The 27,820-nt window shown below is 51.8% G+C and overlaps 12 protein-coding genes across 12 annotated transcripts; 4 read left to right on the plus strand and 8 right to left on the minus strand.

Moving 5' to 3' along the window:
• Positions 1–230: 230 nt before the first annotated feature.
• On the minus strand, positions 231–2,172 carry CC77DRAFT_1059919 (HET-domain-containing protein; the record flags this gene model as incomplete). Its single annotated transcript, XM_018528292.1, has 5 exons — positions 231–296; positions 358–1,215; positions 1,262–1,473; positions 1,533–1,985; positions 2,040–2,172. 5 exons carry the CDS (start codon positions 2,170–2,172, stop codon positions 231–233), a joined length of 1,722 nt encoding a protein of 573 aa, XP_018387430.1.
• A 728-nt stretch (positions 2,173–2,900) lies between these two features.
• On the minus strand, positions 2,901–4,638 carry CC77DRAFT_1007502 (hypothetical protein; the record flags this gene model as incomplete). Its single annotated transcript, XM_018523488.1, has 3 exons — positions 2,901–3,850; positions 3,904–4,471; positions 4,528–4,638. The coding sequence occupies 3 exons, from the start codon at positions 4,636–4,638 to the stop codon at positions 2,901–2,903; spliced, it is 1,629 nt and encodes a 542-aa protein (XP_018387431.1).
• Positions 4,639–6,399, minus strand: CC77DRAFT_772869 (hypothetical protein). The gene has a single exon (XM_018533134.1). It carries the CDS (start codon positions 6,307–6,309, stop codon positions 5,032–5,034), a length of 1,278 nt encoding a protein of 425 aa, XP_018387432.1. The 5' UTR covers positions 6,310–6,399; the 3' UTR covers positions 4,639–5,031.
• A 500-nt stretch (positions 6,400–6,899) lies between these two features.
• On the minus strand, positions 6,900–8,335 carry CC77DRAFT_768704 (hypothetical protein). Its single transcript, XM_018533122.1, has 3 exons — positions 7,543–8,335; positions 7,283–7,366; positions 6,900–7,134 (listed from the first exon to the last, which is right to left on the minus strand). Exons 1-3 carry the CDS (start codon positions 8,075–8,077, stop codon positions 6,977–6,979), a joined length of 777 nt encoding a protein of 258 aa, XP_018387433.1. The 5' UTR covers positions 8,078–8,335; the 3' UTR covers positions 6,900–6,976.
• Positions 8,336–9,060: 725 nt separating this feature from the next.
• CC77DRAFT_1059923 (UMP1-domain-containing protein) lies at positions 9,061–11,073 on the minus strand (the record flags this gene model as incomplete). Its single annotated transcript, XM_018528293.1, has 4 exons — positions 9,061–9,525; positions 9,956–10,577; positions 10,625–10,839; positions 10,888–11,073. 4 exons carry the CDS (start codon positions 11,071–11,073, stop codon positions 9,061–9,063), a joined length of 1,488 nt encoding a protein of 495 aa, XP_018387434.1.
• A 1,241-nt stretch (positions 11,074–12,314) lies between these two features.
• Positions 12,315–14,353, plus strand: CC77DRAFT_1007506 (MFS general substrate transporter; the record flags this gene model as incomplete). The annotated part of the gene is made up of 4 exons (XM_018523489.1): positions 12,315–12,657; positions 12,719–13,034; positions 13,088–14,272; positions 14,350–14,353. The coding sequence occupies 4 exons, from the start codon at positions 12,315–12,317 to the stop codon at positions 14,351–14,353; spliced, it is 1,848 nt and encodes a 615-aa protein (XP_018387435.1).
• A 114-nt stretch (positions 14,354–14,467) lies between these two features.
• CC77DRAFT_1039450 (hypothetical protein) lies at positions 14,468–17,096 on the minus strand. Its single transcript, XM_018527162.1, has one exon. It carries the CDS (start codon positions 16,860–16,862, stop codon positions 14,526–14,528), a length of 2,337 nt encoding a protein of 778 aa, XP_018387436.1. The 5' UTR covers positions 16,863–17,096; the 3' UTR covers positions 14,468–14,525.
• Positions 17,097–17,228: 132 nt separating this feature from the next.
• Positions 17,229–18,441, plus strand: CC77DRAFT_1019012 (hypothetical protein). Its single transcript, XM_018524736.1, has one exon. It carries the CDS (start codon positions 17,250–17,252, stop codon positions 18,198–18,200), a length of 951 nt encoding a protein of 316 aa, XP_018387437.1. The 5' UTR covers positions 17,229–17,249; the 3' UTR covers positions 18,201–18,441.
• On the minus strand, positions 18,418–19,168 carry CC77DRAFT_932526 (V-snare-domain-containing protein; the record flags this gene model as incomplete). The annotated part of the gene is made up of 2 exons (XM_018534264.1): positions 18,418–19,035; positions 19,106–19,168. 2 exons carry the CDS (start codon positions 19,166–19,168, stop codon positions 18,418–18,420), a joined length of 681 nt encoding a protein of 226 aa, XP_018387438.1.
• Positions 19,169–19,394: 226 nt separating this feature from the next.
• CC77DRAFT_985924 (hypothetical protein) lies at positions 19,395–20,129 on the plus strand (the record flags this gene model as incomplete). The annotated part of the gene is made up of 5 exons (XM_018536207.1): positions 19,395–19,421; positions 19,585–19,599; positions 19,661–19,725; positions 19,783–19,935; positions 19,988–20,129. Exons 1-5 carry the CDS (start codon positions 19,419–19,421, stop codon positions 20,127–20,129), a joined length of 378 nt encoding a protein of 125 aa, XP_018387439.1. The 5' UTR covers positions 19,395–19,418.
• Positions 20,130–20,397: 268 nt separating this feature from the next.
• On the minus strand, positions 20,398–22,548 carry CC77DRAFT_985925 (phosphomevalonate kinase; the record flags this gene model as incomplete). The annotated part of the gene is made up of 2 exons (XM_018536208.1): positions 20,398–21,849; positions 22,271–22,548. 2 exons carry the CDS (start codon positions 22,546–22,548, stop codon positions 20,721–20,723), a joined length of 1,407 nt encoding a protein of 468 aa, XP_018387440.1. The 3' UTR covers positions 20,398–20,720.
• Positions 22,549–23,401: 853 nt separating this feature from the next.
• Positions 23,402–27,812, plus strand: CC77DRAFT_774416 (hypothetical protein). The gene is made up of 2 exons (XM_018533136.1): positions 23,402–23,548; positions 23,721–27,812. The coding sequence occupies exon 2, from the start codon at positions 23,760–23,762 to the stop codon at positions 27,630–27,632; it is 3,873 nt and encodes a 1,290-aa protein (XP_018387441.1). The 5' UTR covers positions 23,402–23,548; positions 23,721–23,759; the 3' UTR covers positions 27,633–27,812.
• The last annotated feature ends 8 nt before the right edge of the window (positions 27,813–27,820 follow it).

Consider the following 27,820-nt stretch of genomic DNA (forward strand, 5'->3'; position numbering starts at 1 on the left):
ATCTACACAACCCCAATCTCCCAGAGTCAGTGAAGCTACTACACGAAGAGAATTAGAGAAATCCATGGTTAAAGGCGCGATTCGTTTGACAATAAGACCGAGGTTGTCATTGTTGTGGAGTCCTGATTCAGGGTACCTAATAGACATCAAATGCGGGGAAGTTATTTCCGATATATCCGCTATGATCAACGCAGACCCGAGCTTAACCACCACTGCATTTACAACTCCGTCTAAAGAAGCACAATCGAGCGTGGCTCGGGATAATCTGATGCTTCCGGATACCAGTGCCTCGAATCCTGGACGAATGTCAGTGTTTCCATTCTTGATAGTTTCATCGCAGTCAAGGCTTCTACTTACGCCCTTCGCATCATTGAGATCTACTGTTTGAATTACTACCAGTCCGACCCTTACGTATTCGCTGCGCTCTTCATTCGTGCAGATGGTTGCTATTCCAAAGGCTGGCGCAATTACCAGAACATCGCAGCGCTCGTAAGTGTCGACATCGAACAGAACGCGCGCAGGATGCGCCTTCCGATCGCGCATTTGAACACTGCACGAGAAGTAGGTGTGCTGTTCCGAGTTCCGTGATATCTGATCAAGAGCCACTACTGTACCAGTGATTCGGGCGAAGCCAGCCGTCAACTCGCCGAGAGGATTCAGGCCCTTGGGTGTGACACTGCACTCTTCGAGAGTTGCGCAAAACTCTCGTAACGACGCATTCATGTTAGAACTGAGAGCTCCCAGGCTGTAGTCTACCGGACCATCTCCAGACATGAATGACCAAGAAGGAGCTATCCATTTATCAGGCCGCTTAAAAGGTGCAATATCATGCTTAGGTATCCACAAAAGCCACTTGAGGAAATTGCGCTTCCAGAGTCCAGCGTAACTCATGTCATCAGTCATGCGCCGTAAAACAGTCATGATACCTGAGATGGCTGGGAACTTGTCTTTGGAGTAGGTAATACCTCTCGAGGTGTAGTCTCGAACCAGCTGAAACCAGGCATTTTGTCCAACCGATACACCTGGTGGTAGACCTATGCAGGTTACCATGGCACTGAGAGTGTACAGGTGTGTCCATTTTTTGTTTTGCTCTTCGTGTTCAATGCCGTTAGGGCACCGCCAGAGCATGTTGTCGCTTCCGAAATGTATAGAACGCTTTGGCAGTAGTTGCTCTTGTAGAACCCAGGCTCGTTGGTACAGTGGATCTCTCCCTGTCTAGGTCACGTCAGACTATTCAAGGATGCTCCTTACGCAGTCTTACATTGTTTCGCGTTTGTTGAGCAACGAGGTATAGCTCCAGATCACCCTCATCGTCGCGAATTTCGATACGTTTGGTCAATGGCATCTTCCGTGGTCCTAGGAAACCCGCTCCACAGTGCGAAGCATTCGATGCGGCAATGTTTATGTATGACTTTGAATAGATATCAGCCATTACAGCTGACTCTTTCTCCCAGTCTGCCGCATCATCTTGTACTACAAGTAAGGACATGAAGGTCAGTTTATAGATCAAGATCGGAGGCTTGAACTCGTACCAATGGCAAGACAGTCAATCCATATATACCGAAGACCAAGATACCGCGCTATCATGGTGGCATCCTGAAGAGTTTTTGGAAGATCCCGAAAGTTGATGCCACTCTTTCTCGATGACAATGTCTCCTTGGTAGTCATGAACGGCAGACCGCTACCCCAACAGTAGCTGAGCGTGGCATACTTTCCTAGCTGTCCTGTGATGGTTTCAACTAATTTACATTCGCTCGGAAGGAACAGATCCTCCCACTCATGTACATGCTCAATCATGACATCTGCGCTGGGCATGGAGCATAGGTCCAGGACCCTCGTAGGTAATTCTGCATCTTTCTGAAGACCAGAGCACTTTGTATGTCCAGTATTGCAATCGTGAAACCAATAATTCAGCTGTTTCATCGGTACCGGGTCGAGTAGCTTCTCTAGTTTTACACTTTGAAAAAGGTTCGGAGATGGAGTGTCTGGGTTCCATAAGCTTGTCATACCGAGCTCAAGTGAGATATCACGCTACATACCAAATCTACTCCGAAACTCCACAGCAGTCGCCTCTATGGGGTCTTGCTGCTCGAGATATAATTCGAGCTCCTGATTGTAAGTCCTTTCGGATCCAGGTAGAAGAAGCCACACAGGAGTAACATCCAGATCCATCTCTTGTGAAAGTCGCTTGTACCTTGGCCTATTTTCCAAATCGTGAATAAGCATGCTGCATAACACACAGTTGACGGAATTTTCCCTCAATTGCGGTAGTGTGGTCTGACGTCTGTTGCATGTCCAGATATGGCTGTCGCATCCCCATGGCTGACCATTTTCATCGACCCAGGATTCCTTTTTCCATCCTGGAGGATACTCACCGCGCTGAAGAGCACGGAAGGGAATTGATATGCAGCTTTGGCAAAGAGACATGGTAGATATCTGAGTAGTGATCAAGTAAGCGGTAGTTGCGAATTGTTGAAGTGAGGTGTGCTGAGTGGGGTGTACCCGCTTCTCACAGCCTGCAGGTGCTCTAGGCCTCCCACGCGTTAGTTTCTACATACTCAACCCAACCAACTTTCTATTTTGATAGGTACACACTCTTTAGTGGTGCCATACAATGCTTCAAGTTTCCACTCAATGATGTATTTCTTAGCTAGGTTGATGTAGGTACCAGACCTGTTCAACATTAGCTTTATTCGTAGTCGGCAATACCTGGCATATGACCACGCGGGTAGCAGTGCTCTGATGTGGCTTTTCTCCTTCTGATATCTTCGAGAATTCTGTCGCATTTATCACACATATGTCTTTCCGATAGACTCAAGTCGAATGGAACACATCGCTCATTTCCAAATTCTATCTGTTATCGAAATTCCTATGCAGTGCAGAAATCTCACCAAAAGAGGCTATCGCGGACCATATCCAATACCTCCACCTTCAGTCGTGATATCGAACCATCCGGAGTTGCCACCAACACAAGTGGTACACATATAAGCCCACCCTCTAGGTCTCGACTTCTCTTCCAACTCCGGGTCTAACTCAACGGCACGCTTGTAAGCCGCCGTCTGGCCGGTACTATCGACCGGATTAACGTACTCGGGGACGTCGCCAAAGTCCTTCTTCTGAAATCGCTGGTGCCAGGTAATATCTACCGTGCTGCCGGGGACAGAGGAGAATGGCATATTCTCGACGTAGTGGACCTGGATGCCGAGACCGTACATGACGGCTGGGAACCACTTTAGGCGGTCAAAAGAAGCCATAGCGGATGCGCTGAGAACAGGGACGACGAGCTTGAAGCGGGATGCTGTGTTTTCTTTGCTCCTGCCCTGGTCTCTATCAGCTAAGGGAGAGGTGAGCTTCATCAGCGCGATCAGTGTGTTGAGTTCTGGGATACCGCCATAGGTATACTGCGGGTGGCGCGTGAGCGACCAAAGACGCCGGCCGGGAGGTTGAGCCAGCCCCTTCTCGAACGCGTCAGCCTCCTTTATATACTGGTGCATACGGCGAAGGAGACCGGGTGATGTACTCTCTTTGCGCATCTCGATGCTGAACCGGACGTGGCGGATCATGTCAAAGCGACCCAAGTAAGCCAGGCGGTCAAAATAAGTCGTAGTATCCGGACCGACCTCAAAAGTGTTGCCAGAGTAGAAGATGGGGAGGGCCTCGGCACGGGTCTCCTTGTTGACGCGAGTGATACCGAGAAGATCGCTGGTCGCAAAATGATCAAGCTGGTTGTCATCGTGAAACTGGATAGTATCATGATCAGGGTAGTCGCACAGATGTGGTTTGATGGGGCGACCCGTATGAAGCGCGAAGGCGTAGATGGATCGACGTATAAGTAGTTGCTGGAGGATAGCTGTGCGCAAGGACGGGAGAGGTTCATATGCGTTCGACCAGAAGAATCATTACCAATTTCACCATCTGCAACTAATGAAGGGCCATTCTCTTCAATGATCCTTCGAGGGTCCGTAGCTTGGTTCGCAGTCTCGAAAGCGTGTAAAGGATCCATAGAATTCGGACCATAGAACGTCGGCCGACCAGGAATAACTCTTGACGAACTATTTGTATTGGTATGTTCTTTGTCGAAGAAGACTTTGCCGCAGCTGTCACAAGAAAGCTGTGATTGAGTCCTCTCCTCTGTCTCATCGGAGGGTTTGTTGCACCCGTAGCAGTACTTGGTTCCGTCAAGTAAGCTCATGGGGCTAAAACGTGGACAGTAGTCTTTTGGCGGAAGCAACTGCGGGTCTTTCATAGACACGGCACGAGGTACGTTACCCAGGTTTTCCAGCTTCTTATCAAAAGAAGCGAAAGGGTCGTCTATATTAGTGTGTAACTGTGGTTGCGACAGGCCTCCTTTTTGGCCTTGGTTTGCATGCCAATATGGCACTGGCTTCAAAAGCTCCACATGCGCTTCATCAGCGAAAACTCTGTCGGTCTTTTCTGCGCCTGATAGGTGCTGAGCTTGACTGGTACGTTGCTGTGTATATGTTTTAGCCTTTTTGGAAAGAGGGGATTCCGAAATAAAAGACCCACCATGCGAACACGCTTCGACGATCCAGTGGCTGTGGTGGGTAGTATCTCGTTCGACAAGCGTTTTTTACGAGGTTCGCGCCTGATTGGCGAAAGTGAGTCTCTACCATTCATCGTGTACCAGTAAGACTGAGAGGCTGGTTAGAATGTTTTTGTAACACCGTACCTTGGTCACGGTTGACGCTATTTCGAGAAGTTGAAATTCAGGTTGAAGCGAGGTAGAGAGGTGAGGTAGAAGTTATAGAGAGCAAAACTAGGGAGATGAGTCCTGGTGAAGGAGCATTCGTATTAAGTTGCGCTCACTTGGTCTTCATTCGTGCTCTCACCTCTTTCTCTGTGGAGCCTAGAAGATATGGGCAAGCGATGGCAGCACGGGTGTACAACCACGGTACGTCTTATCTAGCGACAACACCTAAGGCCCGAAACTCATGACTCACATGAATTGAGAAATGGATACGCAGTCGATTATTCACATTTCGCGAGTGTTTACTTTTCAATCGCCGCCCCTTACCACTTCTTGTTTTCGTCGTTGAAGTCGCGTCCCTGGCGCTCTCGCTCTAACCTAGCATCAAACTCTTGCTGTGCGCGCTGCCTCTCCATAGCTCTTTCATCATCACCCTCAACAAATGTGTATGAATCCCCGAGCGTGGAGCCTTCTCTTTGCTCCCTGCGCTCAGGCTCTGCTCTCCGTGACTGCTGCTGTGGCTTTTGAAGGGGCGCTGGCGCACCACCGCGTCTAAGTCGGTCCCAGCTTGATTCGCCAGGCCTTGCTTGCGGCTGGGGCTGCGATTGCGGGTTGTTGACTTCATCCTGGAAGAGGCCGCCGGTAGGAGAAGCGTCGTCGTCGAAAGGAAGTGATGATGGCTGTGCAGACTGACGTCGTGGAGATGGTTGGCGATTCCAAGCTTCAGTAGATGGCGGACCCTGCTGGCGTTGTGAAGTCGATTGCGATGTATCGTTCGAGAAACTCTCCCACGTGTCTGTTCCTGCAGATTGAGTCCCCCATGTTTCGTTTCCAGCGGTCGGGCTCATGTCGTCCCCTCCATCGCCGTTCTCTTGGGGTTGCTTACCCCACCTAGCCTGTGGCGAAGGACCACCTCCCGCGCGATTCCTCACCTGCTCCTGGAACTCTCGTCGCCTGTCCTGAATCTCGCGTCCTTGTTGTGCGGTCCTTTGTCCTTCGGCGTGTGACGAAGCCTTCAACTCCTGTCCAAACTGTTCCAGTTTAGGATCGTTTGATGTGTTAACTGCAGCAAGTGGCTGAGCGAGAAGTTGGCCGATGATGTTGCCCATCTGTCCTGCCACCAACACATATAAAGAGAATCGCCATGTATGTCGTGCGAACTGCGCCATATTGCCCTTGATGGGACCAAATTTGTTTCGATCAATGTCCTCGACCTTGGGTTGATAGAAGGGGTATTTCATCTTGTCCCAGGTCCTGTACCATTGGTATGTTCCTGCAGCTGCACCCGTGGCAGCGAAATAGCTTTTTGTCTGCTCAAGCTGGTATATGTGGTATGCGAGCGCCTGTGCTTCCTCCGAGTTTAGTTGACGGCCAACCTTGCGCTCGGCGAACTTGAGGGTAGTCTCGGTCTTGAAGCGGACAGCGCGATCGGAGAAGCCCATGAAGGTGCCTATGATAGGTAATGGCTGGGGTAGGGTGCTCGCGTCGAAGCGAGCGCCTGAGGATGGCGGCGACGCGGATGCATATGGGTCGTCCGACGAGGGATATGGGTTGTCTGAGAAGCCTTCCGGGGCTGTGTTTTCGATGTCTTCGAGCACCATGTTGAGCTATCTGGGATGGGGTTGTCTGGTTGTCTGGTTGTGAAGTGCGTTGCGTGGTGTGATGCGAAGAGCCATCGGAGCTTGTGGTACTTCAAGTGCTAGACTCAAACGATGACGCCATGGAACATTGCCTCGGAACCACCGCCTGGGCAGGGTCCAATTCTGCAAACACCTATACACAATGCCGCTACCCAAGATGCATCTCACACCGAGTCGACATTAATTTCCACATTGGTCTGCTCTTCATTTCATAAGGTCGAGGTTAAAAGGTTGAAAGATTCAATACGGTCTATCCCCAAAATAATCCTAATCCAGCAATATACCATCCCTAGAATGTATGTACTTATACAATGGACAAAGAAACGAACCTGCCCCAGATTCGACCGAACTACTGCAAACCCCCATATGCACGCAAAGAAACAGAAACTAGAAAGTGTTGAGCGAGGAAAATACCCAATTCGCTTCAGGAGAACGCCGCGACCCAAAGCCGCCTACAACGGCCAATTACGATAACCAGGAGTAACTCTCGGAGTGCGCTAAAAGAAAAGCGACAAACAGAAACACGATTCACCATCCCTCGCTACACGCTGTATATACTTTTGCCGACCCTGAATGTCGTTCGAAGAGAACATGGTAACCGGAGTTTGGGCTTCAACGGATACGATGACTATAAGATGATGCAGCGGCAGCCAGCTGTAGGCTCATCTTCGGTATCTCTTCGGCTCCCAGTCTTTCCGGTCTTAGCGTTTTCTTCGTCGTCGACCATCTCTTGTGGCTTAACTGTCATGTGCACCACGTTAGGGGAGTCTGTCTGGAACCGGCAATCTGTCCGTTGTCAGTAGCTGCACCATGAGCTCGTAAGGGTTGGCCTATGCAAGCTGCGCGTCGTAGCTGGCTCGGCCAGTAGGAAGCGTGTGCCGAGCGGTTGGACAAGCCACGCCAAGACATGAGCTGATAGAGAAGAGGTTCTTACCTTTTAGTGGCGATTTGTCGTCGAGCATGCGACCAAAGTGGATCAGTCGTATCGAGACTGGCGAAGTAGGTCGAGTCTCCCATTCTGTGGAGAGTAGTTAGCGTTTGCCAAAGGAGGTACGGAAGTGCGTGTCAAGTTGCGATTGCGCTCGAAGCTTTATGCAGATCAAGATAGAGAGAGCTGGCGACACAGCCACCCCGCTGCCCAGCCAAGCATGACCCGACTTGTGCGCAGAGCAAGGAAGAAATGCGCATGCGTACCTTCTCGCCAGTCCCGCCATATCAGCTCCTTGAGCGTGTATACACTGATGTTGTAGGGGTCCATGTTCTCAACGTTGATGTTGCGCTTCTTCAGGTACTTCTCCTCGATCTTGTATGGATGTCTCGCACCACTAGTGAGGAGCAGCATTATCACGAGCACGGGGCCGTTGGTGTTGTCTGGGTTTGCAGCTGGTGTATCCGTCGACGGCCCAATTGCCTCGGTCTCTGCGCGATTTAACGCAGCGGGAGGTGCGGGTTTCGCAGACGGAGAAGCAGCGACAGGCGCATTCTCAGAGGCGCTGGTCTCGACTGCAGGTGGTGTGGAAGTCGCTATCGGAGCTGTAACGGGTGTCTCTGCAACCTGCGTGCCCGTGTTCGCAGAGGCTGGCACGACGCCCGACGCCTGGAGAGTCCTCATCTCGACTGGGCTTGACGACAGACCTTGGTCGCTCCTGCTCTGTGGTCGCGACCCTGCGCCCGCTTGTTGTGGAGTGCTCTGTGGTGCCGTGGGGGCTTGATCCGCTGTAGACGCCATGGTTGGCCGGCTTCACTCGCGATGTTATGCGGCAATAGGAGGAGCGAGCGATTGATTGAGGTCAAGCGAGTGGATGACGGATGCACGACGGGAGATTTCTTCCGGTCAGCGTCGTCGTCGTCGCAGAGGGAACGGCAGCGAAGAATAGTTTGGTGTTGAGATGTATTGGGGCTCTGATGCGTGGGTGATGGAAGGTCGGGCGACCGTGCGCGATTGGAAGGTCGCCGTCGCCGCCTTGCTCTCCTTCTCCGCAATCCGCGAATGCGGCAAGAACGACCCGCTGGCTCCACCAAGAGCCACTACTGAGCCGAGAACACCGCCTCAACGCGTGGCCATGATGCTGCCCGCTTGGAATTTGCTGGTACACATCCATCGGTACCACGCACCCTCGTCCAGCTGTCTTGTGCTTCTCCTGTCACTGTCAACTCTGCTGGGCCCGCAACGCGCCAGCCTTTCGCTACCCAAGCGTGTGCCCCTGCATGCTATCTCCCCATGGCGATAATTGGTCTGCATGCATCTACTTTACGCCACATGCACCGTAATCAAAGTGGACCCGGGCTTCTTCCCGACATATCTGGCAGTATTGTTCAGCACATGACAAGCTTGCAAGGTCACTACAGACTTGTTCGGTGGCCTGAACAGTGACATGCATGCCGAAAATCACATCTGTTAATGCGAGAGACCGGCAGCGAACGACGTAGCGCGCTGACTCTGCTCCTAGCCCTGCAATGTAGGTCAGTGTTCCGCCCGCCACCCATTCTGGTAGTCTTCGACTCCAGAGATCACGTAAAAGAGGACGAGGCATGCTCAGCGAGTTTGTCGAGCCGGGTAGGTTGGAGATTTCATTATTTCATTCATGTTTCGGTCCTGCACCACCATGGCATGTCCATGTCGTGAGCTGTCCGTACTGCGAGTTGAACTGTCGCTTGTGTGCATGTGGAATATCCTCCATGCTACTGCTCAAGCATCACACGAGTACGAGACTACCAGTTCATCTTCATCTTGTGCTCAATCTCCGTGTGGAAGTCTGGCACCTCACGTAGCTCGCTGCCTGTGAACACATCCTCCCAGCCAATTTCACAATCTCGTCCCTGCAGAATGTCCCGGTGAACGCCACTGCTTCCGCCCAGGGTTGCCGGCCTCCACTCGCCTGCCTCAGCGATCTTGAGCTCCATACCCCTACGCACTGGCTCTGCAATGCCAAACTGTCGCCTCAGCATTTCCATCTTCAGGCGATCTTGGGTGTCTCGCCATTGGGTAAGACGAGCCTCGAGTGGGTGGGCAGACTGAAGAGCGACGGGTGCTGTCGACGACGACGATGCGGTAGGTGCTATGGAAGTCTGGGCGAGGCGAGATCGCAGCGTGTCGTGGACACCGGGAGCAGAGGGTGCCGAAGTCTCGAGAGCGGTTTGCGTGGGGTGCGCCTTGTTAGGGACGAAGCGGAGAGACTGGGGTGCATGTTAGGACATGTCAATGTACACGAGCGCTATGGTGCTGGCAGCTTACCATCTTGATGAATGTGGCGCTGAGAGTACGTGGAGTGGTTTTGAGTTGATTGATACGGCGACTGGACGTCGGATACTCGTCTTGATATGCTGGAGTATTGTTGACGTTCGAAGGCGGGATGTCGAATTGTTGTTATCGATGGATGGGAGCTCACTCCAGGCTGCTAGTGACGCGCCCACTAGCGTGGTCTTGGCATACGAGTAGATGGTCAATCCCCGAACTTGACCGCATCACAAACATGAGAGCGAACTATCTAGCACAGGTAGTGTTTCCCTTTTGATTGCTTTCAGCTTCAAGCAGCTACATTCCGACCATGCTGCCCAGGGGCAGGTCCCAGATTACGCAAGCAGCTATCATAGCTCCTACACTGACCATAGCCGCCATGAGGATGTTGACAGCATTATTGTCTAGCAGATCGCTCCCAACCTCGATTTTCCGACTCTCATGCTGCGGGTCCACGACTGCATTGCCGCTCGCTCCAGCCTTCAGCATTGTCCCCGATGCCTTGACCGACGCTGCAGTGTCCACGCCGCTTGTCTTCGCGGTGCCATTCAAGCCTTCCGAACGACTGCTGACTTTACCTTGTATCTGACCCACTTTCGAGAGGTGGAGCGGGTTACTGCTGCGTACAAGAACTCGTCTGCCTCCCTCACCTTCTACAACCTTGCCTGAATGCACGTCGATGACGCTAGCTTGGACAAGAGCACCGAGGAGCGAGTCGAGAAGTGTTCCACCAAAACCGGCAGCTGTCAAAGCAAGTGTATATGCAGTCTTCTGCGAGAAGCTCCAGTCTTTGCAGAAGGGCACAAGGAGTGTAGATGTGGCTGAGAGTATGAAAGCTCCGAGCAGCCCAGCACCAAGTCCAGTCGCTGTCACCCCTCCATTTGTACCAGGCGGAACGATGCGCCACGGAGCTGTTATAAGACGTGGCTTCGATTTTGATAGGATACCGAGTTCAGAGGAGAAAGTGTCTGCGGCGACTGCGGCGTAGTTACTAGAGTATGTTAGCAATATGCGGGAACATGGAGGGCATTCGCTTACGCTACGATACCTATCACCAGCGCGTCGCTGCCTCTATGCCAACATAGACCCTGGTCACCATATCTCCCTTCTTTCCTTAGCTGCCAGAGGTGCAGCAATATTAGCACCGAGGCTACGCCGGAGTTCGCAATAACTTGAACATGGTTGCGAGTGCCTTCTCCACCAGATGCACCTGTCGCTGACTGTGTCAATTTCGCTTTGATATCATGCTTGACCTGTCCTTGTGTTAGACGTCTTCTGCAGGACTCTTCGAAAAAGCATACCTTCGTTACGGTACTGCCAGCCAAGAAGAAGACTGCAAGAAGAGCAAAGAATACACTCCACGGATGTAACGCGTGTACACCTGCTGTCGCGAACGCTGCAAGAAGTCCGATTGGGGTCAGTGACTTTCGCGAGTACGCTCTGTATACGAGCGCAGCAGTAGCTGGAACCGCTATAACGGGTCTCATGCTTGGACGTGTTGGACTTGGTGTAGGGCGGCACGGAGGTGTGGCTCGAGATGGTGACCCTTCCCGAGATCGATTGATGTTGCGTCATGCATGGCCAAGCGTCCACAGATCTATCATAGGCTGAGACCCACCCAGGCATCGCCATCATCAACCTCACAACCCGTGAAACTTACGATCATCTACATGTAACTACTCGGACACAGAAAGCTCTGTCTTTCTTCTAGATTCCTTGTAGTAATCTGAACAGTGGTTCGAAGGCGCACAAACATTGTCGTCACGCACCCTACCCTCAGTGGTGTGCCAGATCCGTTCCACCATCATTAAGTTCCTTGCCAAAGCCGTTAAGATCTATATAAACCTTACATTTCCTGGTAGTTTCCTAAGAGGTTCCGCAACACGTATGAATTAACTCCACCACTTCCGATCCGAGGCAACTTGCCAGGAGTCTTCGAACGTTGATTTATACGGAGTCACAAAAACATCTTCGACAGCCTTGGTGATCAAGACTACTCTCAAATCTTGCATTTGTTGAGCTCGCAGTCAATGATCAGCTGAAAACAATTCGAGTTCTCGGGCACAGGTACGTCTTCACGATGTTTGGCCTGGCAAGCGCGCAACGAAATCAATAGCTCTACTACGAGGTCTCGCAATGCTCTGGGGGGATGATAAAAGTTCAGAAGTTCCAATTACGATCACAAAGACCAAGTGCCAGCAGATATGAGCTCAACGAACGGGAGTGGAATGCTGTTAGCGAAAGCTTGGGAAAGCTTGACCATTGTCAAATTTGCTTAAGCTCATCGTGCGACGGGTGACACCTGCTGCGTGCGCCTAACAGGCGTCCAACGAGGCTGTGTCTTGTACCAATCGCGACTCGGCCCAGGTCCGGCAATAAGAGTCCATCTGCAAGAAATGCTGCGATTGGTCCGCGAGGGTGACCCAACTAGGAATAGTCGAATCTCTCTCAACGCTTGGTCACACCCAGAGCATTCATGGCTAAGATCCCGTGTAAGGCCCACAGTGTGCACTAGATTAGCTACACGAGGCTTTCAACACCCTTGAATTCGGTTCATAGCCACACATGTCCCTTGGCTGTGCATCGTCCTATTTGGGTGAGCTGTCCGCATCTGCAAATACAGCACAAGATATAAGGCGTCACTGTCTGGAACGATGGAGGAACTCAAATCACCCGCTTTCATTCTGTCTGCACTCGTCTTTCCACTGTCTTTTTCCGATTCTCAAACATGGCGATATATCTCTTCAAACTTGTCCGGAGAAAGCTTAGGGAACGCGAAGCCAAAAAGGCCATCCCAACTACAGATGACTCCCACCTAGTACCTGAGCCTGCCTCAGGACAAGAGCTTCAAGATTACCCGAATAGACATAGCCATGGACTATCTCAAGACTCAACAGGAAGCCACATCAATTTCCTTACACCTGAAGAGGCAGCACAGCAAAAGATAGAAGCTCGCCGAAGAAGGACGCGGCAGTTGAAGTTGATGCTAGGACTTGTGTTACCCAACTTCCTGGCTGCGATGGACGTGACTATCGTTGCTCCGGCTATTCCACTTATATCATCTCACTTCGGTACGTCGTTCCCGTCCGTCCCCTCAGCCGCAAATACCTACGTGCTAACATACGTCCTTAGACCAGCTGTCCGGAAGCTTCAACTGGATTGTAGCAGCTTACACACTCACATTCACCACATTTATTCCTGCATCAGGCCAACTAGCTGATATCTACGGTCGCCACTTCGCGCTTCAGTTCGAGATGTTTTGGATCATGATAGGGAGTGTGATCTGTGCTACCGCCCAGTCTTGGAGCATGTTGCTTGCAGGCCGTGCGTTGCAAGGCTTAGGCGCTGCTGGCATTGTGAGTTTGAGTCGTATCATTGTGTCTGACGGATCAACACTGGCGGAGAATTCGAGAAGTACCTCAGTCCTATCATTGATCATGGGATGCAGGTAAGTTCTCACTCGATTCGACTGAGGAACTTGTACTGATCATGTTGAACTAGTTATGCTGTCGGCCCAGTCATCGGTGGCTACCTTGCAGATGCGAGTTGGCGATACATATTCGTCCTCCCAATCGGCGTCGCAGTGATTGCCATGGTCATCATCTTCTTCGTCATGCGCAAGGAGCTCGCTCAAGGACGTGCCACAACCGCACCAGGCGAATCGCGCCGTTTGGGCTATATCTCCGGTCTCGCCATCATCGACTGGCCCGGCCTAATCATGTTCATCTTTGGAGTAGGCTGCGTAATCCTCGCCATACAATGGGGCGGAACACAGTATTCCTGGAGCTCGGTCCCGGTCATTGTCTCTCTCATCGTCGGCATTGTCCTGTGCATTGCTTTCTTCATCTACGAGTACTTCCTAGGCCCTGGCCGGGCCATGGCCAGATTCTTTCCTCGTCAAGTTCCCATGATTCCCTCCACACTCTTCCGCAAGAAGGACACAACGCTGCTTATGATCATCAACTTCTCTGCTGGTATCTCCATGGTCTCCGCTTTCTACTTCCTGTCCTACTACTGGCAGCTTGCCGAGGGGTACTCATCCAGTCAAGCCGGTGTACAGCTCCTCTACTATACACCTGGCCTAGGTGTAGGTGTCTACGTTGCAGCCATGCTATGTAACCGTTGGCCAAGACAAACATTCTCTCCTTTGCTCATCGGTTCCATTGTTGAAGGGGCCGGTCTCGCACTCCTCACCTACTCGATATCCATCCGCCACATCACACTGGTGAAAGTGTTCCTCGCTGTATCAGGCGCAGGAACAGGATTACGCTTCATGCCCATTGCCCTTCACGCAGCAGGTATCTGGTCAACGCGTATTCCCAGCATGCAATCGCTGCTTTCCTTCATGGTGCCTCTGGGGGAGACAGTTGGTATTGCAATGATGGGATCGGTCTTTTCAAACAAGCTTTCCACTTTTCTGACGAGAATCAACCCTGGGAACGGTATCTCGTTACCTGCCACTGGCCCACCGAGCCTCGAGCTCTTGAACAGTCTTCCTGCAGCAGTCAAGACAGAAGTACAGAATGCGGCTGCCAAGGCAGTGATGTGGTCTTTGATCTCCGTGTTGCCTTTTGTTGCCGCAGCCATTGTTGCGTCCTGCTTTCTGGGCAATGTGTGGATCGGAAAATCGGCAACGAAGGGCAAAGAAGGAGAACCGGCACGCCCAGCGGAGATGGGCAAAGTCTTGTATGACTTTTACATGCTCGCACTCTGCACTGGAAGAGTTGCGGAGCAGAAGCAAGATCTGGATGTCAATATCTCAGATGAGGCGGCGAAGGGAAGAGGAGATTTACAAGAGGGCAATGCAAGCACGACAGCGTCAAATAAGAAACAGTATGCGGCTGTCGATAGCTCGGTGTAAGATATTGATAGACATAGACTGTATTTTATCTCCTACTAGACCTTTTTGAACGACTCTCAGTCACTACTCTTACTAGTCCTAGCAGATTCGCTCATGCGGCTCCCTCCAAGGTACACCTAGCACCTCGAAAATCTTTTTCTCACTCCTAGCCTCTACTAAGACACCCTCGTTCAGCTTCTCACCCCTTCTCCCTCGATGAACGTCCTTGTACAACCCCCTTTGATTCAACCTCATATTCTTCTTGCGTGCCAACAGTCGGATGCTGCGATTGAAAATGTCATTGCCAGTGAAGTATATCAGCGCAGCTCCCATTTCTTCTTCCGGTACAAGGAGAAAGTCCATCCTGCGCCAGACCTCTGAGGTCGGGAGACAAGAAGCTCCATGCCACTTTGACCCCGTAGGGTCGTTGGATCGAGAAGTCGCTAGGGATGCTTTCAAAAATCCAATCTTGTAGAGACGAGGGACTAGGACTTCGAATATCGTTGTCCGCATGGCGGCAAGCGAAGTACCGGGTTTTGTAAGTATCACATCGATATCGCCCGAGTCTTTTGCGCCTCGGCGATAGCTACCCATAATGGTAGCTTTGAATTTGGTATCGATCTTCTGCAATTCTTTGACGAGGATGGCGCCGTGTGCTTCCACCTCAGCGCGTGGTATCCTGGAGTTGAAGTCATCGTAATGCTCTACGCCGACTTTGTTGCTCTTGGTAAGCTTCGCTTTGATTCGAAGATCGTCGAGCGTACGATAACCCGCTTGGATCCATTTATTAGCCTGAACAAGTCCAGCGTCATAGACACCAAGAAACAATCGGAGAACTGAATCTAGAGGGTCATCTTGAGTACTTTCCAGTCTGCGAAGACGATCGGTGAGCACAATCTCTTCAATCTTGTCGGCCAGTCGCAAACCAATACCAGGAAGTGCTGCAGCTTGTTTCGCAGTGGTGATCTTGGTAGTCTGCTTCTTCAATGTAGTTATGCACTTGCGGTAGCTTATCGGCCGCCATGTGTCCTGCATCTGCTCGTAGTATTTGCACATCTGGTCCAAGATCTCAATGGTTCGGGCATTTGGATTCAGGGACGTATAGCCTTGAGCACCCGGATCCATACACTGGAATACGTTTTGGTTGAAGGGCTTCTTTTCACGTAGGGCCGATGCTTTCGAGATGAAATTAAACTTATTCGGTAGTTTGGGAGTCGTTGCCACGGGCTCTTCGTCTGTATCTGAGTCCTCCACATCCTCGATGCCGCTTGCTGCTGGAGACTCTGCATCCTCGTCCTCCTCCAGCGGCAAGTGTGCTGTGGCTTTGGCTTCTACTATAGCCCGAGAAAGATCATCGTCGAACTTATCGATAGCCTTTGGTTGCGTAGCTTTCTTGGGGCTCGAAGATAGCATGACAAAACTATCTCTAACAGTTTCGTCCAAAGAGCCAGTTGGAGCTGTATCTGCAATGATCTGGGTAGCAGGGACATCTTCTTTTTCTGGGTGTGAATCAGTATTCTGCAAGCATGCAGTCGTCTGTCGTGTTGACGATTTGACCTGTAGCGGCGTCTGCGAAGCGGCCGAAGCATTTGATTGCAGCGCCGGCTGTTTGAGTCCTCTGCTATTGGGCGCGCCTTTTGGAGCAAACCGTGGCCAGCTCGGGTCTTGGAGCCCTCGGAATTGTATACACTCCGGCACATATGGTTCGTACTTGACTAGTACAATATCCTTGGGGAGTCCTGGCATGTTCAAATGTTTCAACAAGCTCATGTATGTGTACTGGTCATCATCCACGATGACGTGTGTGATGTCTTCTCTCCATGTTTTGACCCAAGCGGCTCCAAGTTGTATTACTTTGTGTATACGACGTCTCCGAGTTGTGAGAATATCGTCGTTCGGTGGGTAGAAATATACGACTTTGCCCTTGAGATATTGTTTGTACTCAGGATCCAGCTGAATGTTGATCGCTGGTTTAGGGTTCCTCTTGTTCCCGCACTCTCGGGGAACATCACCTACTCGAATGTAGAACGGTGTAAGATCTATGTCAGCTGTCTCAGGTAAGGACAATACCCTTCTTAGCTTGATTTTAGGACCAGCAGATGTTGCCGTTGTCCTACCGCGTGGTTTCGTGGCTGGGGAGCCTCTGATACGTTCTGATTCGGGCGCCGTAGGTGAGCGCATCGGCTTATGGCCCGCCTGTCGCTCTGTCTCGCGTAGTTTCCTTGTATGCGCCTCGAACGCCTCTCTTGGTGTCAGTCCAAGAAAGCTACTTGTTTGTCTTGTGAGGGATGTGGGTCTTGTGGATCTCGATTCTCTTAGTGCTTGTTCGAGCTTATTCGCGCTGTTGTCCAGGGTGTCTTGTGCATCGTTGGACGTATCCATGAGTTCGTGTTCTTTGAAGTAGGCTTCCTTGGCTGCAAGCTCGGAGTCTGGCATTGTAGAGGATTCTGTAGTTCAGTGGTCGAGTCTTTGCGACTACAGTGATGTTGACTCAATCTGGGTCGTTAGTGACAACGGCACGGCTCCATTTGAAGTCGTTCAATGTTGAGCGTGATGGGTGCGAGGTGGTCAAGAGCGACAACTGCGAAGATCTATTTGCCCAATATAGAACCCTGTATATTGATCGCAGGCACCGTTCGTCATACTTGCGGTTACCTGGCAATATGCAGGTGAAAGAGTCGTGGAATATGACCGAGGCAGCAGCGCGTACAGGGATGTCAGTTGACGCGAAAGCACGTGGCACTTTGGCCGCATTGATACTAGCTCGAGGCTTGCTCTCGTCATTTCTCGAGTTTGGCGGGACACAGATATTCCCCATCCAAAATGCTGCAACCACGGATAATAACGCCATTGCGACGCACGTTCCTTGATGTCTCGTCGATCTGCGTAAGGTGTCAGGGTCGACTTGCAATATCCTCAATTGCAAGGCAACCATCCACTCGACTATTCACCTCGATACATACTCTGCGCCAGCAAGAAACAGCCCCCAAGCCCACCCCCGGCTCACCCGCTCCCGACCCCAAAGATGAAGACATATTCATCCCGAAGCCTCTCGGCCGCCCCATCGGTTTCAGCAGACCTCCGCAACCGGGCGAAAACACTAGCAACCCCAAGACCAAAAAAGATTACTCCGGCATGAGTATGTCGCAACGGAACCTCGAGAAGCGCAAAGACCTTGTGGAGAAGTGGGGCACGAACTACTTCCGTGACTTTAAGAATATCCGCAAGTACAGATCAGGAAAGACATTCATGGCAAACCCGAGAATCTTCAAGAAAGATGCTGCGCTGTACTTTCCCAACTTTCACGGAGATACACTGGAGGGAAAGGACAAGGACACTACAGACGTGCTCAACGGCAAGATTAGTGTTGTGAATGTGTTTAGTTCAGATTGGGGAGTACGCCAGGTGGACACATTCACAGGAAAGCAAACGAATGCTGGGCTGCACGATATTCTTGCACAAAACCCGGGCGTTGCGCAGATGGTGGATATCAATATCGAAGAGAACAGCATGAAAGCAATGATCATATCTTTGTTCCAGTGGCGCTTGAAGGCCTCTAAAGCAAAGGAGGATTGGGGAAAGTACTTTATTGTAAAGAGAGGTGTTAGTGAGAGGACAAGGGAGACTATCGGGTTATTAAACGGCAGAGTCGGCTATGTCTATCTCGTAGACCAAGACTGCAAGATTCGATGGGCGGGTAGCGGGGACGCGGAAGGGACAGAGATGGAGGACATGAACCGGGGTTTTGCGAAGATGGTCTCTGAAGCCCGATAGTGCTTTCTGCAACGCCTATATTGGGGAGGTATAATGACGACATGTAACGATATCTTGTACAGCATACGGAAGACTCCAATTCCCACGATACCCGAAATCTCTGGAAACATAACTGTAATCATACAGGCCCAAGACGCCTTGCGCATAGCATGCTAATGAAAGTCATGAGGATATCCAGCCCGCTTGAACGCCCAAAATGAAGATGTGCAACTCCAGCCTACCTGAACCATAGCAGCATCAAGAAGCAGAACGCGATGAAGCTACCCAGTATGATGCCGTCTCTGCGCTTCTTTGTCCCAATCCTTCCAATTAAACTGTTGATGCCTGGCACTTGACTTGCTGCGCCCACGATTCTCCGGTTGATGCTTGTCAACGTTTCCCTTTGCAGGCTGAAGTTCTCTTGCACAGCGTATGCCTGGCTGAGAACCGAGTCGGCCACGTTGTGCGAGTTGTCGATGCGATTTCTCTCGTCAAGCATGTAGTCAGCCTCCGCCTGCTCTGGGTTCGCAGACCGGTATGCATCGATGTCCGATCGTACATTGGAGAGGAGGTTTGCTCGATTACGGGCATCATTGAGGGTGGCCTTTAAGCGCGCGAGCTCGCGACGGTGATCTGAAAGTACTTCGCGATGTCTGGCAAGATTGTTCTGCTTCACAGCCGAGGAGCCGTGTGCCGATTCGGAGTCGAGGAGCCGTGACAGCTGGCCGACAAGTCCATCTCTTTGCTCAAGAATCTCCTGTAGCCTAGTCTCGACGCGCAACTCTTCTTCTGAGGGCTTTGCGGGGATGTTTGGCGTCGAACCGAACTGCGAGTATGTGTGGAACAGCGTCTCTGTCTACCATGCCTTGTTAGCAGGGCTGCAGCGAAAGCCGACCAAGTCCGTCGCAGCAGTGAATAAAACCCACTTGTTGTTCAAGAGTGCGCGCTTGCTGACGCAGTTGCGCCCATCCACCTCCAGTAGAAGACATTTCGAGCAGTATGGTATCTTTACAGGCAGAGGCGGCAACAATGGACCTTGGACTTCTGGCATGATGAGGGTCGCACCTGCCCTGGCGCGGGCTACGCAATGCACGGCCAAGGCGCTAGTCCATCGTAGGGATAGTGCGAATAGTTTAGCGGCCACAGTCGAATTCGACCTGTGGACAACACCAAAAGTATTTCGTTGACGACACGCGAGACCCCATCCACATCACCCGGTCCTACTAACACACAGTCAAAATGGTATGTCTATGCTCTCAATTATCTGTTCAGCACGAGAAATGCGTCGCGCAGTCCTGGACCGCCGACAGTGGAGGGGTCAGGCTGTTGCACCCTCCGCTAGTGGTGCTGCGCAGGATTTGAGATTTCACGATTGAGAGAACATGTGCTGACTTGATGCCTCCAGTCTACTCCCAAGGTCGTACGTACACCCTCGCTCGCGCAAACACCACCGTCCGATTTCGTGCTCACAACCACCGCAGAAGACCGCCCAGCTGTGGAACAAGTCCAAGGATGAGCTCGCGTCCCAGCTCACCGACCTCAAGTCGTATGTCGCCGAACACGGAACACTGGCAGGGAAGACGGAATGCTGACGGATGTAAAGGGAGTTGATCCAGCTCAGGACCGCCAAGGTCACCGGTGGCTCCAACACCAAGCTCACCCGCATTCATGACGTCCGCAAGGGAATCGCCAAGGTCCTTACTGTCATCAACGCCAACCAGAGGGCTCAGCTCAGGCTCTTCTACAAGGGCAAGAAGTGCGTTTAGGCCGACTTGGAAGCTCCAGGACAAGTTTCTAACATTGCCTAGGTACACTCCTCTTGACCTCCGCCCCAAGCAGACCCGCGCCATCCGCCGAAGACTCACCAAGCACGAGGCTTCGCTCGTCACTGAGAAGCAGAAGAAGAGGAACACACACTTCCCCCAGCGAAAGTACGCCGTCAAGGCATAAGCGTGCTTTCGTGAAGGTGTTTCCTCTTTTCTTCCTTTGTCTCTCATGAAGCATTGCATTGCCGGGGCTTTTCCAGCTAGCGACTCACCAGTGTACCCTTAGTACCATACTCCAACGGGGCCAGGAAGGTGGGATAGCAGATGGGAATGGACGGACAGGGCGATCTTTAACGGAAATGGGTTGGCGTCCATGTCAAGATCTATGAATAAAAAGTTCAGACAAGCACGGAATGATACCTCATGATTTGTGAAAGGAATCTACCTTGTTTCCACGATTCCATGAGCAACGTCCGATGCGCCTGAAGTACGAATTATGACCTACTGAAAGCATGCAACCTGGGTAATGTAGCCCTTACGAATTGACCAATTTTGCTAGCGCTAGGTTACTGTTTTTCTAATGCGCTGGCTATGCATTTAGTCTTTGCCGTATTGGTGGATATATGCGATACCTCTATTGACAGAACTTTTGCGCTTAAACTAAGAGGACAATGCTCGCCTGTCAGACATACATATCAACCACATTCATCAGCCAACAATCTCAATCACAACACCTTCTCATACGACACAAGACCTCTCCACACTCTTGTACTCTTCAAGAAGCTGCCTCCCACTCCTTGTACAGACTCAGCTCTTCCTCTTTAACGCCCACCATTTCTTCCCTTACGCCTATAACACCGACCCTGCCAATTGCCTCTGGGTCTTTGTACTCCGCAAGAGAAGTCTTGAGCGATTCGATGATGGCCTCTTTGTCCTCCACAAGTAAGACAATAGCATCGAAACCACCAGCGCCGGGTACGATGCCGCCAACAACACCGTCCAGTTTCGAGCAATAGTCTAGCAGACGTGTTTGCTGAGGCGGCTCAATAGGCACACCTGACTTCTCGCCCATGTCGCGAATCAAAGCGCGGTTGCCATCGATGATCTTCCTCAGGGTGTCATGTTTCGATGCATTGTCGCCTTGTACCTCTGTCGCAAGACGCGTAAGCTCAGCAGCTAGGGCCTCATTGCCGCGTTGTAGCTCTTTCCAGATCTTCTCCGCTTCTTCTGGTTTCTGTGCTCTCCAGGCGAGGACTTTTTTGACCATACCCGGTGTTTCACTTCCGCAATCGACGTCGCACATGACCAGTCGCAGACCCTCGGGCATCTTAATAGCAGCTTTCTGTATCTCAGTGTCCCATGTCGGCCCTTCGACTAAGGAACGCAACTGTGTTGCGAAACCCGGACTGCTAGGCTGAGGTAGGTTACCCAGGAGGGACGGCGAGAAACGCTTGTATAGGCATGATCCGAAGACGGCAGAGGCGATGTCAAAACCGCTTCCGACTTTGCCTTGAGCATGCGAGTGAGAGGCTTGAGCAAGATTGTGGAGGATAGTTTGGCCCTTTTCTGTTCGTACGTCGAACAGGTCTTTTGGAAGGTAGAATCCTAGTACTGCTGCCGTAAAACTTGTGACCAGTGCTGCGCTACTTCCCAATCCCGTCTTATGCGCCTCCTTCAAGCTCACGTTGAAGTCCTGGAAACGAGAAACTTTGTGCGGCTGGGAGATTTGGTTGGAGCTACGGGTGACGCCTGGGTTGGAGTAATAAGCTTGATCAGCTAGAATGCGGATGCTGGAGGGTTGGATGAGAGTCTTTGGGAGGAGGGCGTGGATATATGTTAATGCATATGTCAGAGCGGTTTCTATGAATGGGTTGCGGGATCTGGCGATAGATTGCTCATGGCCGCTAAGATAGTGGTTAGTCGTTTCTTATCTACCGGATTGAAGAGGATTATTTCGATGGCCATCACCGGGTGGTATCTGCTATAGCAGTAGACAGTTTTGCATAGTGATGCAACAGAGAAAGTGAATCAGAAGACGCCAGAGCACGATTGAAGTAGAAAAAGGGCACACGACCAAAGCTTCAGTCGAGTATTGATACAGGCGCCTGTAATCGCAGGCACAGTCATGATTGTAGCCTTGTCCGGCAACAGCTATTGACAGAGGATGTGGTTGCAGGCTCATGAAAAGCGCATTGCCCAATTAGGTAGAGATGCAAGGAGGCATGTTGAGGATATGCCGAGAAAAAAGAAAAGAAAAGAGAGCCAATGAAACAAAGTGACAACACGCTTGAAGAATATGTCTGATGAAGTGAGGGATGCACTTACACGCTCAATTGTGTGATTGTGATGCCTCCATCTTCACTCTGTGACCGGTATCCATACTCCCAGATTGCCTCACGGAACTGAGGACTTGTCACAAGGATCTCATTGATCGTCACACCGGATCTCGTTTTGATAGGTTCGACAACGGTGTGAATCCTCGCGTCTAAACCGAATACCAGGCCTGTATATTCCCGGTCAAGTACGAGGTAGCCACCCGCAACTAGTACCTTTGCCGGACAAGAAACGGCCTTCGGGCTCAACGGCGCGTCCGATGAGGACATGCTGGAAGTGGAGCAGTTGGTGGGATAGGATGTAGCGGAACCTGGATTAGTTGGATTGATAATTTGATAGCAGGCAGCAATATTCGCGCAATGTTGGTTGGAGGGAGCTGATGATGGTGGTCCTGCGGGGGTGTGCAGCGTAACTAAGAACTGCAGGCGCTGTGGGTCGCTGAGCTTCTGCCACGAACTTCTTGCAGCTGCAATCTATACACCGTTTCTTCCAGGACACCAACCACAGCCAGAATTATGATGGACATCACGATGATAAGTCAATCACATGCGCAGATACACTGCGCCGCAATTCACATGCAGCTTTCGCCTCCGTCGGGCACGCCAATCGATCCTCTGGGACCGGACCTACGGATTTAAGCCATCAGCTGCTAGTCAAAACCTGCAGCAGGCCAGATCCATGCGGGGTGCAGCCGTGTTCTTCTCGTCGTTCTGTCTGACTCATCCGGCCTTCGATGGGCGTCCTGGACGGCACGGTGTCAGAATCGTACCGGTACCGACGTTTCCAGGGCTGCGAGAGAAAGCGAGAGTCGCCCATTGGATCGCGAGCTCGGGGTGTTTGCTTCCTCTCCGGCAGGACACGTCGTCCGGGCTGCGCGCGTGTGAACGCTTGCCTAAACGCGGTTCAGCGCAGCGCGATAATTTTTCGGCAATTTAGCGTCCATCGCATCGGTCCTACCATTCATGACGACTACGAAACTATGCGCTCGAAGCTTCCTTTTGACTCCCGCTAACCAACTTGCCTTCGAGGCTGACAATATCTCTCTCCAGGCCGCAGCGTGCCTTACTTTTTCTCAGTCATATTCCCCTTCTCCTTGTAATACAATTGCGACTTCTTCCAAGTATCCGACTGGGCTTGGGGCAATAACACAAGGTTTCCTAACCACCCTCGAAATTCCCCACCACACGCATTCCTTACACCCGTAAAGCGCGTTTGTTTGACGGTCATCGTCAAATGAACCTGCACCGACGCGTAGGGATCTCGAGAATAGTAGGTGACCTCCGCTTCGACTATCAACAATCGCTTCTACCATTGTGTTTCGTGCACGCGAGCCACAAAGTTGTTGCCTAACATCAAAATTGGTCGCGGGCCGATATCCGAGTCGCCTGAAGCATCGCGATCGTCAAATCACGCTGGGAGAACGTGTGCTAACTACCAACAGTCTCACCCTTTCCATCTGGAGGGCTCCTCAAATTCCTAAATGGTGTTTAAGAGTTTCCATCTCGCGCGCCAGAGTCTTGCCAAGGGCTTTACTCACGGTTATGCTCAATCAGTAGTTGCTGGTGTTAGCCAGAACAATCCCCTCGCCTCCCTTCAACACGACCGCTTCCGCAAAGGACTCAAAAATCAACATGCCTTTACCTCCACATCGTCTACCACGAGCGCGCTCAAGGCGCTCGCCGCCGGACAACACGACCACCAGGACTCGGGTCTAGCCGCATACTACACAGCATGGCAGAAACACCAGCAAAAGACCGAGGACAAGGAGTGGTCGCAGTTCCAGTTCCGCAAGCTCATCGAATGGGACCCGACCTCCTCCAAGGCCGCAGCTGAGGCCAAGGAGAGCAGTGTTGCGATTGAAGAAGTGGCAGAACCGGTTCCGGTTCATGCCGGTGTCAACCGCGCATACAGTACCAGCCAAGTGGAGGATTTCAAAAAGGCTGTTGGTGGTGAAGAGGCGGAGAGAATTGCGCTGGCACAAGTGGATGAGGCCATCGCACAAGAGGTGGCAAGACACAAGGCCGATAACGAAGTTGTGCAGGCCATTCAGGAAGAACTATCGCCGATTGAAGAGTCACGGTCAGAGTCTCCCGCAACCGTCGCGGACACTCTTGTGAATTCGACGATTTTGAGCCGTACCGAATCAACCATCGCCACCAGCCCGATTGAAGCGCATGATGAGTACACCGTACAACTGCAGAAGCTGGCCATCAACCGTAATTATGCCGAAGTACCCGCTGTCTTCGAGGCTATGCTTCGCTCAGATGTCAAGCCATCAGCCACTGCATACAACGCTTTGCTATCCGCTGCGATCCACCTTCCCCGTGCTCAGCATCAGGTGGTCCCCAAGGCTTTGGACGTCTACTCGGACATGCTGCGCCGACGGGTTGTTCCTGACACCGCTACTTACACCACTCTGATTGAACTCCTTTCCGTTCGTTCTCTGGAAGTTGTGTCTCAGAGGCAGAGCTTTGAGGACAGGCGACTACGATATGGTGGTATGGAAGAGGAGGGCAGCTTCATGCTCCAATCTCACGAGACCGATTATGCTATCTTGGCCGAAGATGGGTCGCTCTCAGTCGCTATCAAGCTGTTCGATGCCGCTGTCCATGTAGAGGCAAACCGAACGTTCTCTGAGAAGACCTACCGATTGCTCGTCACCGCTTGCGCGGAAAGTGATCGTGTAGAGGACATGGTTCGGATCTACTCCCACATGGAATCTCACAGCGTAACCCCGGCCGCCGACATGTTTGTTCCAATGATCCAGGCTTTTGGTAAATCTGGTGATCTGAAGAGTGCAGTCGAGTGCTACGACGAATACAAGGCCCTGGCAATCTCAAACGACAATGGTGAGATTGAAATCACTAGGAAGGACAACGACGTTTACGCAGCTCTTGTGAAGGCTTACACTGTCTGTGGCCGCGCTGAGGGAGCTGAGAAGTTCCTGTCCAAGATCGAGAGTGCACTTTCTTCTCCAGAAGATGTCACCTCTGTTCGCGACATTGTTGGCCTCAAGGGTTTCCTTCCTGAATGGTTAAAGAACGGTTCTTTCGATCAGGCCTATGTACATGCAGTCGAGCACCTCAGCCCGCAAGCCCGCCAGATCGCTATGGCTGCTATCTGCATCAAGGCTGCTGATCGCGATTCAGTCGAGATTGCTACTCAGGCTTTCGACGATCTTGAAGCCGAGGTCGACCTGTCACGACCAGCCATGGCGATGGGTGCAATGCACATTCGCACTGGAAACATTGAAGCTGCAGAGGTGTTCTGGAGAATGCTCGAGCTCTCTCCTACCAAGGCTGACTTCATTGAGCCTACTGCCATGCACAGCATCGCGTTGATCGGCAGTGGACATGCGGAGCGTGGTCTCCGTCAAGGTCGTCAAATGTTCGCTCGCATACGGGACTCTCAGTCTGGCTCTACACAAGCTAAGATGGAGATCGTAGAGCACATTGACGAGGCTATCGAGGTTATGGGTCAGTTCATGATGAAGCGTGGTATCTTCCTCCCGCCGCGGGCTAGCATGGAACTGATGTGGACGATGATTGAAAACGGCGGCCTAGTCACCCCAGTTGCTCACCACCTACTTGCTGGAATGGGACCTGAGGCCGTTGTTCAACTCAACTTCGACGACATCACGCTCCTAATGCAAGTTCAATCTGGAATTCTACTCCAGGAGGCCGAAGTCGATGTTGCTCACGTTGCACGATTTGCCCATCTTCTCGAAGTCATCGCTGCAACTGGCACGCCGGTCAACAAAACCACTTCTGGTCTTGTTGAACAAGTGCTTACCAAGCTCGACAGGGGCGATCTCCAGCATCGATGGTACGCCTACAAGCATCCCGCTCCGGATGCCTTGTACTCCCCAGCACCTTTCGCTGCCTATCCTGTTCAAGCCCCGATTGCCCCTGCAGCTCCCACTTTCGAGGATCAATATGACCCTTACGCTGCATCCACCGACAACAAGGGCTCCGTTGCCATCACTGAACTACTGGAGAAGACCCATGGACGATCATCGTCTCACCTCAACGAGGCTTTGATGAAGTTCAGGAACATGCGCCGAGCTGGCCGCCACCCTCGGTTCTTCACATATGCTAAGCTCATCACTGCCGCTGCTAAAGAAGACCGCCTGACTCTGGCTCATGATATCCTAAACCTTGCCAAACAGGATGTCCCTCTCCTGCCTCAGTACCGCATTGTGCGATACGGCTGGGTTACCATCTTGGACGCTATGGTCGCTGCTTGCCTTACTTGCAACCAGCGTGATCTCGCAGGGAGATACCACCAGGATCTGCTTGAGATGGGTGCCGCCCCGACTGCCAACACCTTTGGTCTCTACATCACTACGCTCAAGGAGTCCACTAAGACTTTCGATGAGGCGACCGAGGCAGTCAAAATCTTCCTTCGTGCTAAGTCTGAGGGTGTTGAGCCTTCTTCCTTCTTGTACAATGCTCTCATTGGCAAACTCGGAAAGGCACGACGCATCGACGACTGCCTCTTCTATTTCTCAGAGATGCGCAACCTCGGCATCCGCCCTACTTCTGTTACCTACGGCACCATTGTCAACGCTCTTTGCCGTGTCAGTGACGAGAAGTTCGCTGAGGAATTGTTTGAAGAGATGGAGAGCATGCCCAACTACAAGCCCCGTCCTGCTCCTTACCACAGCATGATGCAGTTCTTCTTGACGACCAAGCGTGATCGCAGCAAGGTCCTCAGCTATTACGAGCGTATGCGTGCTAAGCGCATCGAGCCTACCACCCACACGTACAAGCTTCTCATTGATACCTACGCTACGCTTGAGCCTGTCGATATGGAGGCTGCCGAGAAGGTTCTTGAGCAAGTCAAGGCCGCCGGTGCTGTCCCAGAAGCTGTCCACTATTCCTCGTTGATACATGCCAAGGGTTGCGTCATGCACGACATGGAGGGTGCCCGTCGTCTTTTCGACACTGTCCTTGCCGACAGCCGTGTTCGTCCTCAGGCCTGCCTCTACCAAGCACTCTTCGAGGCCATGGTTGCCAACCATCAGATTGCTAATACTGAGGATGTTCTCCGCGACATGCGTGCTCGTGGCGTTGAGATGACTCCTTACATTGCCAACTCTCTCATCCATGGATGGGCTCTTGCTCACAATATAGAGAAGGCTAAGACCATCTACGAATCTGTCTCCGAGAGCAGGCGTGAGCCCAGCACTTACGAGGCCATGACTCGTGCCTACATGGCCGTCGAGGACCGCGCAGCTGCTATGACAGTTGTCAACGAGGGTCTGTCTCGTGGCTACCCTGCTGCCGTCGCTGGCAAGATCCTCGAGCTTGTTGGTGGTGGTCGTGCACCCGCTACTGAGGTCGCTGCTTGAGCGATCAACCTCAGCTTCTCTTCTATTCTCAGATTTACTGCCTTTTGGCATTTCGATCGTACACTTTTTTACTCGATTTACTGCGACGGCCGAACAAAAAGAATTTCTCAAAACAGCCCCCGCGCCGCCTGGAGGGTAATACTTCTAGTGGCGTGGCTGGGCATCAATATTTTATCCCTAAAGTCGCT

This window comes from Alternaria alternata, assembly GCF_001642055.1.
Source record: "Alternaria alternata strain SRC1lrK2f unplaced genomic scaffold CC77scaffold_7, whole genome shotgun sequence".
In the NCBI taxonomy this organism is placed as follows: Eukaryota; Fungi; Ascomycota; class Dothideomycetes; order Pleosporales; family Pleosporaceae; genus Alternaria; species Alternaria alternata.

Bases quoted from the DNA above. Each gene is read 5' to 3' on its own strand.
- CC77DRAFT_772869 (XM_018533134.1), bottom strand. From the start codon at position 6,309: ATGGTGCTCGAAGACATCGAAAACACAGCCCCGGAAGGCTTCTCAGAC.
- CC77DRAFT_768704 (XM_018533122.1), bottom strand. From the start codon at position 8,077: ATGGCGTCTACAGCGGATCAAGCCCCCACGGCACCACAGAGCACTCCA. The intron at 7,367-7,542 runs GTACGCATGCGC...TACTCTCCACAG, and splicing joins ATGGCGGGACTGGCGAGAAG to AATGGGAGACTCGACCTACT. The intron at 7,135-7,282 runs GTAAGAACCTCT...GACAACGGACAG, and splicing joins CGACAAATCGCCACTAAAAG to ATTGCCGGTTCCAGACAGAC.
- CC77DRAFT_1039450 (XM_018527162.1), bottom strand. From the start codon at position 16,862: ATGCCAGACTCCGAGCTTGCAGCCAAGGAAGCCTACTTCAAAGAACAC.
- CC77DRAFT_1019012 (XM_018524736.1), top strand. From the start codon at position 17,250: ATGCTGCAACCACGGATAATAACGCCATTGCGACGCACGTTCCTTGAT.
- CC77DRAFT_774416 (XM_018533136.1), top strand. From the start codon at position 23,760: ATGGTGTTTAAGAGTTTCCATCTCGCGCGCCAGAGTCTTGCCAAGGGC.